The 16,097-nt window shown below is 48.1% G+C and overlaps 1 protein-coding gene across 1 annotated transcript in view; it reads left to right on the top strand.

The window, feature by feature from the left end:
• The window catches only part of IGFBP4 (insulin like growth factor binding protein 4), a 66,212-nt gene extending 63,057 nt beyond the window's left edge, over positions 1 to 3,155 (top strand). Inside the window, exon 4 of the mRNA XM_060255247.1 lies at positions 1,528 to 3,155. Coding sequence (XP_060111230.1) covers positions 1,528 to 1,665 — 138 coding nt within the window. The 3' untranslated portion in view covers positions 1,666 to 3,155. The remainder of the gene's footprint in view (positions 1 to 1,527) is intronic.
• Positions 3,156 to 16,097: the final 12,942 nt, after the last annotated feature.

Here is a 16,097-nt window from a genome sequence, read left to right as displayed (position 1 = left end):
CATAGAGACGCTCTAGCATTTGGGTACAAAAATCTATGGCAGTAGGAGGTTTTGAAGCGTTCCTTACCCTTTATGGAAAACAGACACATGAGCACTACAAGCACTTTCTGTCTTTCAAGTTTGGAGATGTAAATATCATAAGCATCTTCCACAAGCACGCTGAACCTGTCAAGTTTGAAATTTGGACCATTTGGACTAAAGTGAAAAACTCATGGGCTTGGCAATGTATTGAGAGTTGCAAGTTGAAATTTTTTGTTGCACCTCTGTGTAAGATTATGAAGTAGTGTTCTAGTTTCGAGAGCCAGTTTGGTGTAGTGGTTACGTGCGTGGACTCTTATCTGGGAGAACTGGGTTTGATTCCCCACTCCTCCACTTGCACCTGCTGGAATGGCCTTGGGTTAGCCATAGCTCTCACAGGAGTTGTGCTTGAAAGGACAGCTGCTGTGAGAGCCCTCTCAGCCCCACCCACCTCACAGGGTGTCTGTTGTGGGGGAGAAAATGTAGGAGATTGTAAGCTGCTCTGAGTCTCTGATTCAGAGAGAAGGGCAGGGTATAAATCTGCAATTCTTCTTCTAGTTTATAAGATATTACAAGAAAACTATTTAACTATATTGGTGGTGTTTTTTAATCAGTCATGGTGCTGTGTTGTTGCTCCACCCCTTGTCTGTGACTCTCCTCTGAATGGCAGCAGTTTTCCAGTGTCTCAGGTCTTTCACCTAATCTTTTTAACTGGAGATGCCAGGGATTGAATCTGAGACCTTCTGCATGCCAAGCAGATGTTCTACCACTGAGCCACAGGCCTTCCCAGTCCCACACACTCAGCATGCAGTTCTGTGTGCTGTCATTTTAGCTTCTGAAACTGGGCTAACTGGGGCCATCCAGATCAGGGCAATACCCAGGAGTGGAATTTTAGCAGGAGCTCCTTTGCATATTAGGCCACACCCCCTGATGTAGCCAGTCCTCCAAGAGCTTACAAGGCTCTTTTTTTTTGTAAGCTCTTGGAGGATTGGCTACATCAGGGGGTGTGGCCTAATATGCAAAGGAGCTCCTGCTAGAATTCCTCCCCTGACGCTCTGTCAGATATAAGGACAGCACGAAGAACTGCATGTTGACTATGTGGGACTGGGAGGGGCTGTGGCTCAGTACCAGAACATCTGCTTGGCATGCAGAAGGTCCCAGGTTCAATCCCTGGCATCTCCAGTTAAAAAGATTAGGTGAAAGACCTGAGACACTGGAAAACTGCTGCCATTCAGAGGAGAGTCACAGACAAGGGGCGGAGCAACAATACAGCCTCCGGCCAGTCTTGAGTGAACAGATGAATAACTGCAGGGGTGGAATTCTAGCAGGAGCTTCTTTGCATATTAGGCCACGCACCCTTGATGTAGCCAATCCTCCAAGAGCTTACAAGGCTCTTTTTTTTAAGCTCCAGGAAGATTGGCTACAAGGAGCTCCTGCTAGAATTCCACCTCTGAATAACTGCATGTGCTCTGGGCCAACCATGAAAGTCCCCCTCTCTCTCTTCTCCAGTGTCACCCAGCATTGGATGGGCAACGAGGGAAATGTTGGTGTGTGGATCGGAAAACTGGGATCAAGCTGCCGGGAAGCCTGGAGCTCAAAGGAGACCTGGACTGCCACCAGCCTACAGAGAGTGGAGCCCAAGTGTGACTTGACTGATAAGAAGCAGACATTGGGCCTTCCTTGGTGAGCTGCCAAGGAAGCTGAAATGGTGCTGTTGGAAGAACAGATGAATCACCAACTGGGACTTTATTACCACACCAGGGGGGGAGGTATTTTTGTGGGAGGGGGACGAGTACACGACAGCAACATCTGCCCCCTGCGTCGATCCACGCAGGACGGCCAACCCGCATCCTCGGCCATTTAATTTGGTAGCCACAGAACGGTCAGAGCTCTTTCGTCATGGACTTTGGAAATGACAATTCATTTGAGTGACCATTGATGACAAAAAGCCCTAAAAGCTTTAATTGTAAATTCTTGGGTGGGTGAGTGGGTGTCTTTTGATTGAGTCCCCCAGATAGACCAGTTTTTGCTTTTAGCTCAAACTGCTGGGGAATACTTCTTCAAGGGTTTCTGCTTAGGAACTGGAAAAGAGGAACAATGGAGGGAACCTTCTCTACTGATCCTTTCCCAAATCTAAGCAGGTCAAAGTCCTCTAAGGTTGCCAATCCACGGGTGGGAGCAGGGGATCCCCAGTTTGGAGGCCCTCCCCCACATCAGGGTCATCAGAAAGTGGAGGGTGGGGGAAGGAAATGCCTGCTGGGCACTCCATTATTTCCTATGGAGACTGATTCCCATAGGGTATAATAGAGAATTGATCTGCGGGTATCTGGGACTCTGGAGAGGCTGTGTTTTGAGATAGAGGCGCCAAATGTTCAGCATAGCATTCAATACCTCTCCCCAAAATGTCCCCCAAGTTTCAAAAAGATTGGACCAGTGGGTCCAGTTCTATGAGCCCCCAAAGAAGGTGTCCCTATACTTCATTATTTCCAGTGGAGGGAAGGCATTTAAAAGGTGTGTGGTCCCTTTAAATGTGATGGCCAGAACTCCCTTTGGAGCTCACTTATGCTTGTCACAACCTTGCTCCTGGCTCCACCCCCTGTGTTTCCTGGCTCCACCCCCAAAGTCCCCAGATATTTCTTGAATTGGACTTGGCAGCCCTATTTTCCTCCTACCCGATCCTAGCACACTCTAAGGCAGGGGTGGGGAACCTTTTTTCTGCCAAGGGCCATATGGATATTTATAACATCATTCACGGGCCATAAAAATTATCAACTTGAACAACAGTGCTCCACCGAGGAAGAATGATTCAGGCCAGCAAAATTAATGCAAATAATTGGTTTTCTATTTGAAGTCGCGGCTGGGCCCCACGATACTCGCTGGCCAGCCAGGCCCCAGGGAGGCTGCTGCATGGCTTGGTTCGTTCCAGCAAACCCCGAGGGTCACACCAAGTGACCTCAAGGGCCGTATATGGCCCTCAGGATGGAGGTTCCCCACCCGTGCTCTAAGGCAAAAGGGATTGCAGCCAAATGTCTGGGAACAGGTAACTGAATGTCCCCTGCTGCAGTTAAAGCTGATATGAATGCAAGGTCTCAGTCCCGTGTCAGGTACATGACGCACACCTCATAAACACACAGAAATCTACTCTCATTCACACATCTCTGGATTAGGATGCAAAATTCCCAGCCAAGCGGTGAGACTTCAGCATCTCGTCCCCTTCCCCATGACATAAAGAAAGCATATGCAAACAATATGTAGGATTTTCACCAACAGCAGAATTTAACTGAAGTGCTGTAGGATTATTTGCATACGTGGAGAGGGGGATTTTTTTGCTTGAAGTGCCGAATATCTACCCAGTGCTAACGACAGAGACTGGCTCAGTTTCAAGGCCAACTTGAGCAGACCTCCCACAACTGAAACATTCACAGCCCCTGGGGGCCAGTTTGGCTTCCAGCCTCCAGCACAGCTGGAATCAAATACATCTGAGACCTTGAGCGATTGCATTGCTGAGAAGCTCAAAACTTGACCCAAGAAGACCTGGATTCAAATCACTGTGAAGCTCACTGGGTGACTATAGGTCAGTTACTCCTTCTCTCCATCGTAGGGTAACCTACCTCATGGGATGAAATGAAGGGAGAACCAGTTTTTTAGTCCAGTGGCACCTTGAAGACCAACAAAGGTTTATTCAAGGTATGAGTGTTCGTGTGTATAAGCTCCTCCTACCTTGAATAAAATGATGTTGGCCTTCAAAGTGCCACTGGACTCAAAGTGGTTCTACTGCTTCAGACCACCACAGCTGCCCATCTGGCTCTGTCTTGAAGGAAGAGTCATGTACGCTGCCTTGAGATCCTTGGGGTAGATATGTGGTAGGCAGCGGTGGAATTCTAGCAGGAGCTCCTTTGCATATTAGGCCACGCACCCCTGATGTAACCAATCCTCCAAGAGCTTACAAAAAAGTCTTGTAAGCTCTTGGAGCTTACATCAGGAGCTTACATCTTGGAGCTACATCAGGGGTGTGTGGCCTAATGTGCAAAAGAGCTCCTGCTAGAATTCCACCCCTGGTGGTAGGTAATTTCCCTTGTTGTAGATGAAAGAGTCGTTTTGGGGGAAATTCTGTATATGCTGGCTGGCTGAGCAGCAGCAGAAGAAAATATCGGATTTATATCCCATCCTTCACTTGGAGTCTTAGAGCAGCTTGCAATCACCTTCCCTTCCTCTCTCAACAACAAACACTCTGTGAGGTAGGAGGGGGCTGAGAGAGCTCTGAGAGAACTGTGACTGGCCCAAGGTCACCCAGCAGGCTTCATGTGGAGGAGCCGGGGATCAAGCCCGGTTCTCCCAGATTAGAATCCTCTGCTCTTAACCACTACACCAAACTGGCTCTAAGAGTGCCATCTTGGGTTGCCAGCTCTGGGAAGGGAAATAACTGGAGAGTTTCAGGGTGGAGCCTGGGGAGGGCAAAGTTTAGGAAGGGGAGAGGCCTCAGCAGGATTTAGTACAACAGAGCCCACCCTCCCAGGCAGCCATTTTCTCCAGGGGAACTGATCTTGGTGGTCTGGAGATCAAATGTCATAGCAGGAGATTTCTAGGCACCATGTGGAGGTTGGCAACCCTAGTGCCACCACATCTTTTTACTGTGGGAGAATCAGGGCTTTTTTTGTAGCAGGAACTCTTTTGCATATTAGGCCACACACCCCTGATGTAGCCAATCCTTACAGAGCTCTTAGGACAGGGCCTACTGTAAGCTCCAGGACAATTGGCTACATCAGGGGTGTGTGGCCAAATATGCAAAGGAGTTCCTGCTACAAAAAAACTCTTGGGAGAATATTGTACCTCCTCAGATGAAATAGTTCCCAGTCTTCAGCAGGCCACACCTTGCTGCACAATATGGCGCTCTGCAGCAGTGGAATATTAGCAAGACCTCCTTTGCATATTAGGCCACACACCCCTGATGTAGGCAATCCTCCAAGAGTTTACAAAAACAGCCTTGTAAGAGGATTGACTACATCAGGGGTGTGTGGCCTAATAAGCAAAGGAGCTCCTGCTAGAATTCCACCCCTGGCGCTCTGTCAGATATAACTTGTCCAGAATGCCTTTTTTCAAAACTTGTTTGGGAAAGGAGAGATCAGGGAGGGAATTCTGGCAGCAGGGTACACTTGTCTTCATTCCCTGGGAGCCAAGTCTTCATTGTGCGATCAGAAAAACCATGTGGCACTCCCCTTGCTGGATTCAGTCACTTCAGACAGCAGGGTATGGGATTGCTTGTCTGAATTATGTCCATCCAAAAATTCTCAGAGATGTAGCGGGGGAGGGAAATAGCTTTGCGTAGAATGCTCATCTACCCCTCTGCTTTGTAATTCAAGAGTTGTCTGTCAGATACGCAGTCTAAGGTTGCCAAGTCCCCCGCGGCCTCTGACGGGGAACTTTTCTCATGCGCACTTTGCACGCACGGCGCGATGACATCACCTGCAAGTGATGGCATTGCTCCGGCGACATCGCGGGCCGGTCGCTCTAGGCGTTTCTGGGAAAATGTTATGGTTTTCCCAGACGCTCTAGTAATTTGGGAGGGAAAACTCTATTGTACCATATGTATATACCACAGCATATACAGTATAGAAAAGGTACCATAGAGTTTTCCCCTCCCAAATTGCTAGAGTGTCTGGAAAACCATAGAGTTTTCCTGGAAACACCTAGAGCGACCAGTGTGTGACATCGTCAGCACGATGACATCACTTGCAGGTGATGTCATCGTGACAGCGACGTCGAGGGAGGTTCCCCCCACCGGCCCAATGTGGGCCAGTGGATTAGGAACCTCCAGGGTGGGAGAACCTCTGCCCAGCCTGGGGGCTTGGCAGCCCTAACGCAATCCCATCCCCCATTCTAAAGTGGTATAGTCCAACAAGAGCATGCACAGTTCTGATGATTGTGGAGTTAAAGTCTAGATTTTCTGAAATCCAGGTATTCCATACTCGCTGGTCACCGTGTGTAAATCATACTATACAATCTCTTGATTCTATTGCCAGCAACACTAAAGTTTTGCACTAATACAGCAGTTGGCTCAGTGCGTCCTCCGCACTTAGTTATCAGTGCAGCAAATCTCTTCACAAAAGGCCACAGCATATACAGTATACTATGACAATATGTGCACAGCAGTACAGTGTATACTCAAGATTTTAAGCTGCTTTAGCTGGTAACAGGCAAGAAGCTGGTGGGATGGGCAGAGATTGCCAAAATTGGTATTGCTCGATATGGTGATGTCATGTCTGTGTGGAGACCCAGAAGTGACATCACCTCATTACCTGGCTCTCTAGGATTTTCCTGAAACTGCGGCGAACACCATAGAGCTTCAGGGGAACCCCTAGAGTGTCACTTGGATGCATTGACATTGACCCGAAAGTGACATTGAGCAATGCCAGTCCTCCCATTTCCTCTCTTCTGGAGAAGTGCCAGCAGAAGTTTACCCACTGAGAGGGGGTAAATGGCACCCCTAGTGATATTGCATTTTAGTACACTGCCTTGAGAGGGAAATTGCACTCTTCCCCCCAGGCAGTCATTGCTACGGCATGCAACTAGAATGCAGAAATGTGGGCTTATGATTGCAACCAGCCAATCTTGCTTATTTCTTGCAATGCAGATTGTGAAATATGACATATGCCTTGCTGCATTGTTGAACATCAGTTCTGTCTCAATGCCTGTGTGCTCCCTGCTACATAATTTCAGGACTGTAGCACAAAGCTGGCTCGGTTTCTGAGCCTGAAGATCAGCTTTTCCCCGTCTGCCATTAAATCTTTCTTCAGCACTCCCTGCTGTCCTTCTACCCCTTACCCGGAGGCACGCTATCATGCTACTGGTGCTGGATTGGGGATTGCGGGACTCTTGTGCTAAGTATGAAATGCGATTGGGGGCACATTTGTTCCGATCGGGCAGGAAGGTTCTAAAAGACGTATGTTGCGGTGTGCTTTTCACACACTGAAACCTAGCCATACGAGGGAAGACAAAGAATGTTAAAACAGTTTTGTGAAAAACACTTGAAACTTATATTGAAAATTGTGAACTTTCGTTTTCTTATAATAATCAAGTTAGTGTCCGTGTGCCGCATTGAAACCAACCAACAGGAACAACTGAAACCTGGTTTTCACCAAGACACTCATATTGTCTACTGCTTATCAACACTAGCATTTTCTTGGGACCATTGGCAACATCACAAAGCAATGAAAAAGTCCTCAAATTCCCAACGTTCAGGTTGCGTGTTCCGTTTTGTATAAGTTGGGAGAGAGAAAAAGACCTTTCAGGACATATTGGGAAAGTCCAGCTGCCTGCAGTGTGTTGACAACAATCTTGGGAGGGAGAACAGGAGCTGCCTTCAACTTGGCTAGACTGTTCCAAACAGGGCTGTTTTTTTTGTAGCAGGAACTCCTTTGCATATTAGGCCACACTGGTGTAGCCAATCCTCTTAGCGTTTACAGTAGGCCCTGTACTAAGAGCCCTGTAAGGAATTCTAGCAGAACCTCCTTTGCCTATTAGGCCACACACCCCTGATGTAGCCAATCCTCCTGGAGCTCTCAGCAGGCCCTGTATGAAGAGTCCTGTAAGCTCTTGGAGGATTAGCTACATCAGGGTGGGGTGAGGTGGGACCTAATATGCAAGGGAGTTCCTGCTATAAAAAAGCTCTGCTTATACTGAATTAGACCCTTGGTCAGTCAAGGGCATCACTGTTTACTCAGACTGGCTGTGGCTCTCCAGGGCAAAGGTCTTTCACATAACCGCCTACCTGATCCTTTCAATGAGGTGTTGGGGATTGAACCTGGGACTTTCTGCATGCCAAGAAGATGCTGTACCGCTGAACCAAGACCCTTCCCTTCAGCGTGCTCCTCACCCATATGCACACCAGGCAAAATTCTGACACAGTGTCATACATGGTCTTTTACTGAACATTGCTGGGGGAGATAAGCCACACGTCCCCTTTTAACACCTGTATGCAAGTGCTCATTCATGGAGGTGTGGCTCTTCTTCCATAGGATTCAAAAGCTGAGCGGATCCATGAATTATACCTGTGGCAAACCACTTCTGTGCAGTGATTCTCTTGGTCTTCTTGGCAACCGTCATTGGGCTTTTTGTGTGCAATTAGTGCTGCAAATTTCTGCTTAATATATTTTTTTCCCCCAAATTGCTGTGAATTTTACTGCTCTTAATCATTTTTTTTTCAATTGTAATGTCATTATTCTTGTGCTTCGCTTACTTTGGGCATTTCTGAAACAGCTATTTATAAACGCTACAAATAAATGATGATTTTAAAAAAAAAACTGTATCCGCTTTCCATACCTGTGCCTCCAGGAAAATCCAGCACTGGTAAGGAAATCACCTTGAGATGAACCACAGAAGAAGCTGCACCGGCCCTTATAGTGCAGGGGTGGCCAAACTGTGGCTCGGGAGCCACATGTGGCTCTACACATATTGTGTGGCTCTCGAAACCCCCACCACCCTGTTGGTCAGCTTGGAGAAGGCATTTCTCTCTTTAAATCACTTTTCCAAGCCTACTTTGAGAATGCATTTAAAGTTGCTTTCTTTCCATCTCTCCCTCCAACATCTGACATTCATGCCTTGTGGCGCTCAAACATCTGAGATCCATGTCTTACGGCTCTCAAACATCTGACGTTTTTTTCTATGTGGCTCTTCTATTAAGCAAGTTTGGCCATCCCTGTTATAGTGAGATAAGGAGAATCGCCACACACAAAGGATTTCCCAGGGAGGTAAAGTAACCAGGTGCTGTGAGTTTTGCCCTGTCAGTTAATGTGAATGAATGTATCACTGGTTTTTGCATAAGTGAGTTAGGGATTGTATTTCAGTGTTTCTTGAACAGCTGTGGACGTTTCCTGAACTGGAAAAGTTGGGAGGGGGTCCGTCGGAGAGAGAAACAGCAGCTTTTGGATTGGGAACTGACAGAATCTCCAGCTGAACTTCACTAAAACTGAAGGTGATTCTACCTGGGAAAGGAAGCGCGCATTTGCCTCCATCTCTGTTCCGCTTGTATATTTGTAAATAAAGCAATTATGGTAAAAGACACCAAAAGTCTCCAGGGCTCTTTCATCCAAAGGAAACCCAGACCTGGTAGCTTTGCCCCTGGAACTTCTCGCCACTTGGGGAACTGGGAAGCTCACTTGACCAAAGAGTAGGGAGCTCAGAGCAACGTTCCCTCTAAGCTGAGTTAGCGTGAGCTAGCTCACAATTTTTTGGCCTCCAGCTCACCCATTTTTGTCTCAGTTCAGGAAAAATGGCCCCAGAGCAAATTAATTTGTGCAGTAGCTCACAACTTTATTGCCAGTAGCTCACAAAGTAGAATTCTTGCTCACAAGACTCCACAGCTTAGAGGGAACATTGGCTCAGAGCTTCCTTTCCAGCGGGCATTGCCTCTGGCAAAGACCAGGGACGTAGCCAGGATTTCATGTTTGGTGGCACCTACAGCAGGATTTGTTGTTTGGGGGAGCTGGGGGGGGGGCATCCAGTTTGGCAGCCCAGGGCTCTCGGCACTGTAAGCTGCAGTCTTCTTCTTGAATTCCACAAGCTAAGCCCCCTTCACCTGGGCAGTCACAGCAGCTCCACTCACCCCACCCCTTTCTTATGCGCCCCTCTCCCAGAGAGACAGAGACCTCTTGACTCCCCCCCCCCGCCTTTTGCTGTACACGCTGTGTTAGGGAAGGGGGCAGAAAAAAGCGAAAAGACCAGCAGCGATGCTTCCACTTGTTCAGAGTGGCGGTGAGCAAAGGGGGCAGATTGGGGGCCCTCCAATGGAGGGGCCATATAGTTGGAAGGGGGGGGGGTTGAAAGGATGGGTCTTCTCCCCCCTTGCCCCACTGTAGCTACGGGCCTGGCAAGGACAGGACTGCAGTCTTACAGTGGCTTTGTAAATGTAACAAAATGATGAACCTAGGACTTTCTGTATAAAAGGTGTGCCCAGGCCCCATTTTGGGCAGGAGCTCACAGGAGCGGAGCTCCGGAACCTCTAAATTTGATTGTGCTCTTTCTTTCTTACTTCCCCCTCCCCCACAATAGTTGCTTCTGGGCTCCGTTGTTCAAACCCCCTGTGAGAATTTTGCTGAGCTCTTAAGATCTGACAAACTTTCTAACATTTCCCCCCACTAAAAATGGGGAGATAACCAAAGCATGTAAAGCAGACAGATGGAAATCTTTGTCATGCCACTGTGGCCACATAGGAGAAAGTAACTGAAAAAGTACAATGGGAGTAAGGTTTATTATAATTCAAGAAACATTTGAAGGTAGATGCTGAGCTGATAGAATTTAGTACCCCATCCAGTGATGTCAGGGGTGTGGGGCATACAGTGTTCCCTCTAAGCTGAGTGAGCGTGAGCTAGCTCACAGATCTTTAGCTTCCAGCTCACAGAATATTTTTGTCTTAGCTCAGGAAGGATGACCCCAGAGCGCACTGATTGATGCAGTAGCTCACAACTTCAATGCCAGGAGCTCACAAAGTAGAATTTCTGCTCACAAGACTCTGCAGCTTAGAGGGAACATTGGGGGCTTATGCAAAATGAGTTGGGCTAATGAGCTCCAGCACCTCTTTTTCTACAAAACGACCCCTGGGCGTACCTATTAAAACAAAGTGATAGTCTTGGCATCAGAAGTCCCAAAGTGGTACAGCAGTTTAAGAGCTAGACTAGAGAGACTTGGGCTGGGCCGGAAAGCTTGAGTGACATGGTCTATTCCTTTCTCTCAGCCTAATTGTTCTCACGGGGTGGCTGTAAAGAATAAAACGAGAGAATCCCACATAAGCTGCCTTTTGCTCCTAGGAGGAAAATAAGAGAAGTCATATAATTATGGACCCCTGTTTTCCCCGCACTCCAGAAGCAAAATCAAGATGTGTCTGTAGTTTTGATTGTTACAAGAGCAAATATTTAAGGCCAAATCTTTTGCAAGGAACAGATGTATACCCTCTGGGATTTTAACCGTGCTCCTCTCAGACTTTAATAGCTACATAACAGGCAGAAATTCAATAGCCAAAGCATTCACCGTGACTGCAGAAAATTATCTTATGACTGGGCAAATTCCGTTTGTACTTGGAGTGTCTAAAGAGGCTGTGGTGGTAGCCATCCAGCATCCCACAACCCTTAATTGTGAAAAACTTCAGCACGTTGTTAACCCATTCCATGCTGGGTTAGAATAGCGCTACCCGGTCCTCAGATTCAGTAGGAGCTCACAGGAGCACAGCTCCTGAACCTTTCTGAGGGCTCCCCCTCCTCCTCCCCACCTTGTCCATTGAATGGTAGGTGCAGCTGCATAACAATCCCTGGATGAGGTCCACCACCTATTTTTCTACAAAGCAACCTCTGGTGCTATCTCTGTTTCTGCATCCTTCTTAAAACTCAAGTACAAGTCCAATGGAAGAAGAAGAAAACTGCGGATTTATACCCAGCCCTTCTCTCTGAATCAGAGACTCAGAGCGGCTTACAATCTCCTATATCTTCTCCCCCCCACAACAGACACCCTGTGAGGTGGGTGGGCCTGAGAGAGTTCTCACAGCAGCTGCCCTTTCAAGGACAACCTCTACAAGAGCTATGGCTGACCTAAGGCCATTCCAGCAGCTGTAAGTGGAGGAATGGGGAATCAAACCTGGTTCTCCCAGATAAGAGTCTGCACACTTACCCACTACAGCAATCTGGGGGTTACACCAAATTGGGGTTTTTCAATATCCAAATATTAGGCATGTAGGGTCACCAGCTCTGAGCAGGGAGATTTCGTGGATGGAGGAGGGTGGGGTTCAGAGAGGGGAGGGACAGCACCAGCAGGGAACAATGGCAACCCCCAAAGCATCCATATTTCTCCATCTTGTCTGGAGATTGGTTGTAATAGTGGGAGGTCTCCAAGCCCCACCTGAGAGCCAGTTTGGTGTAGTGGTTAAGTGCATGGACTCTTATCTGGGAAAACCAGGTTTGAGTCCCCCACGCCTCCATGTGAAGTCTGGGTGACTTTAAGTCACGCACAAGTTCTCACAGAACTGTTCTCTCGAGCAGTTGTCTGAGAGCTCTCTCAGCCCCACTTACCTCACAGGGTGTCTGTGATGGGGAGAGGAAAGGAAGGAGATTGTAAGCTGCTCTGGGACTCCTTTGGGTAGTGAAGGGCAGGGTATAAATCCAATCTCCACTTCCTCTTCCTCCTCCTCCGTCTATACACACAGCCTGCTCACACTGAGTTTGAAGGTATTCTTAGAATGTAGAACACATATTCTAAATTAACAGATTGCTTTTGCATTCTGCATGTTGTAGCCTCCCTGTAGCTCTGTGAGGCTAAGAGCAAAAGGCCAGCTCACATAACCTGCACTGCATGCTTTGAACACGGGGGCAGCATTGACAAGTGACATGTACAAATGAGCCATGACATCTCAAAGCCACAGAGAGAACATTGGCTTTTTAAAAATCTAATTATTGCAAGATAGGCTACTTTTCAATGGGAGTCCAGTATGATTGCCAACCTCTATGTGGGGCCTAGAGATCTCCCAGGATTGTGACTGCTTTCTATAATGCAGAGATCAGGTCCCCCAGAGAAAATGATTGCTTTGTTGGGTGGATTCTATGGCAGAGAGAGAGAGAGAGTGTGTGTGTGTGTGCTGGACTAGTATATAGGAGACCTGGGTTCAGATCTTTACTTGTGCCCAGAACACACACACAAAGCTGCTTTATACAGAATTGGTCCACCAAAGTCAGTATTGTCTACTCAGACTGGCAGCATCTTTCCAGGGTCTCAAGCAAAGGTCTTCCACTTAACCTACTGCCAGATCTTTTTAACTGGGATTGAACTTGGGACCTTCTGCATGCCAAGCAGAGGTTCTGTCAGCCCCTTGGAAGCTCGCTGGGTGACCTTGGGCAGTCACACTAGCTCAGCCTAACACACCTCACAGGGTTGTTGTGAGGATAAAATGGAGGAGAGAAGAATGATGTAAGCCACCTTGGGTGTCCACTGGGGGGAAAGGCAGGGTACAAATGAATTCAATGATTATGCTCCCCTGAAGTCTACCCCCTCCCTTCCCCCAACCCCACCCTCCCCAGGATCTGCACTCAAATCTCCAGGAATTTCTCATGTTAGAGTTGGCAACCCTAAATCTCCATCCCACCCACCCCAGGACTTTTTATGCAGCAGGAACTCCTTTGCATATTAGGCCACACACCCCTGATGTAGCTAATCCTCTCGGAGCTTACAGGGCTCTTAGTACACGGCCTGTTGTAAGCTCCAGAACGACTGGCTACATCAGAAGTGTGTGGCCTAATATGCAAAGGAGTTCCTGCTATATAAAAAGCCCTACCCACCCCCAGCCTTACAACAAGACCTCTAGCTGGGTTTTGTTAAGTTTTATTCAGGGCTTTTTTTTTTTCTGGGAAAAGAAGTGCTGAAACTCTCAAGAGGGAAATGAAGGAGAAACACACGGGTGGCCCTCATGAACTTTTAAACATTTATTGAGAATCTGTTTCCACTAAGAGGTTCCGGAACTCTGTTCCACTGCATTCCCCCAGGAGGGGGGAGTTCTGGTTTTAATACCTTTTTTTGTTGTTTTTATGACTGTTGGGTGTGTGTGGGGGGGGTTGACTTCTGCTTATATCAAGGTTGCAGCTAGTGGAGGTGCATACACACACAAATATAAGATTTATGCCTCTCCACCCTGTATTTTCTGCCAGCTAATAGAAGATTATGGGGCCTTCATACTGGAATCCTTCATTTTAATGACTCTTCCATTCAGGAATGACGTGCTGATAAGATAAATGTCGTTTCCAGCTGCTCCTTCCTTTTCTTGGCAAGTCAGCTCTCTCGGCCTGTTTGTTCCATCACCATCTCAGCCCACCTTTTTGGTAGGACTCGACCGATAAACACACCGAGAGAAAAGGCCGCGCACAACGGAGGAGGATGGCCAAGGGCCCCATCAGCATGGATTCTGAATCCAAGCCAAGAGCTCGCTCGCTTCTCTCCCTCCACCTCTGGCAGCCTATCCTGCCTCCTTGGGCATATCAGTTTTCCGAAAAGAGGACCAAGAAGAGAGGAGACAGTGAGATCATAGAGTTTACGGAGGAAGGGGGAGAAAGAGAGGCCCAGAAAGGAGGCAGCTGTCCCCCACGCTAAGAGATCTCTTTCACATAAAGATCATATGTCCTTTTCAGATGTGAGCAGGGCTTTTTTTGAGCAGGAACGCACAGGAACACAGTTCTGGCTGGCTTGGTGTCAGGGGGTGTGGCCTAATATGTAAATAAATCCCTGCTAGGCTTTTTCTAAGAACAAGCCCTATGTGAAACAATGGGGGGTGTGGCCTAATATGCAAATGAGTTCCTGCTGAGCTTTTTCTACCAAAAAAGCCCTGGATGTTACAATAGCACATTCTGTGAGCCTGGGGATTTGGTGGTAGAAACTGGGGAGGGAAAGGGGAGATCTCAGTGGGGTATCATGATAGGAATGCCAGCCCCTAGGCAGAATCTGGGGATCTCCTGGAATCATATCTTAGCTGCATAGGCTTGCCAGGTGCAATTCAAGAAATATTTGGGGACTTTGGGGGTGGAGCCAGAAGCAAGGTTGCGACAAGCATAATTGAACTGGTCATCACATTTAAAGGGACTGTACATCTTTTAAATCCCTTCCCTCCATTAGAAATAATGAAGGATAGGGGCACCTTCTTTGGGGGCTCATAGATTTGGACCCCCAGTCCAATTTTTTTGAAACTTGGGGGGGGGGCAAATTTGGGGGAGTTGAGGCAAACTTGGGGGGGTGTTGAGGCAAATTTCTTGCCTCTGCCTCAAAAAACAGCCCCCCCCTCAAGAGCAGCAGAGCCCAAGATACCTGTGGATCAATTCTCCATTATACCCTATGGGAATCGGTCTCCATAGGGAATAATGGAGCAGACATTTCTCTCCCCCCCACTTTCTAATGACCCTGAAGTGGGGGGAGGGCCCCCAAACCAGGGGATCCCCTGTCCCCACCTGGGGATTGGCAACTCTACATCTGCAGACTGCAGAGATCAGTTCTCCTGGTGAAAACGGATGCTTCGGAAGGTGGTCTCTATGGCATTGTGTCCCACTAGGCTTCCCAATCCCCATGTCCCAGAGGGGGATCCCCCGGTTTTACAGGCTTCCCTCCTCCCCCAGCCAGCTGGCCGGCAGGGGAAGCCCCGCCCCCACAACCATCATGCACCTCCATGAACGATTCCCATAGGGAATGATGGTGAATTGATCCGTGGGTATCGGGGTCTCTGGGGGAGTTGTTTTTTGAGATAGAGGCACCAAATTTTTAGCATAGCATCTAGTGCCTCTCCCCAAAATACCTCCCAAGTTTCAAAAAGATTGGACCAGGGGGTCCAATTCTATGAGCCCCAAAAAGAAAGTGCCCCTATCATTATTCATTATTTCCTATGGAAGGAAGGCATTTAAAAGGTGTTCAGTCCCTTGAAATGTGATGGCCAGAACTTCCTTGGAGTTCAATTGTGCTTGTCACAACCTTGCTCCTGGCTCCACCCCCAAAGTCTCCTGGCTCCACCCCCAAAGTCCCCAGATATTTCTTGAATTGGACTTGGCAACCCTATGTCCCACTGAGGCCCCGTCCTTCCCAAGCTCCACCCTCAAGTCTCCAGGCAGGGTTGGCCCTGCACTAAGCAAACTAGGTAATTGCCTAGGGTGCCAGCCTTCTGGAGGGGGCTGAATTGGGTGCCCCCATATGACTTGGTGATGTTATCAGTGCGAGGGGCAGGTACGCCGGAAGTTAGGCTTGCCTGGGATGCCAGACAGTCTAGGGCCGACCCTGTCTCCGGGAGTTCCTAAACTTGGAACTGGCAACCCTATTCTGTGCCAGGGGGACTTGGCAACCCTAAACCATGGAGATTTTGTAAATGTGTAGATGGAATTCAGAGACAGCTAGTCCCACCAGAAGCAGCTTATGATGATTATGATATTGGATTTATATTATACCTCACCCTCCACTCTGAATCTCAGAGTCTCAGAGCGGCTCACAATCTCCTTTATCTCCCTCCCCCTCAACAGACACCCTGTGAGGTGGGTGGGGCTGAGAGAGCTCTCCCAGAGGCTGCCCTTTCAAGGACA

This window comes from Heteronotia binoei, chromosome 15, assembly GCF_032191835.1.
Source record: "Heteronotia binoei isolate CCM8104 ecotype False Entrance Well chromosome 15, APGP_CSIRO_Hbin_v1, whole genome shotgun sequence".
Taxonomy (NCBI): Eukaryota; Metazoa; Chordata; class Lepidosauria; order Squamata; family Gekkonidae; genus Heteronotia; species Heteronotia binoei.
Note: the sequence above shows the minus strand (reverse complement) of the source record. Positions and strands in the feature narration are given on the sequence as shown.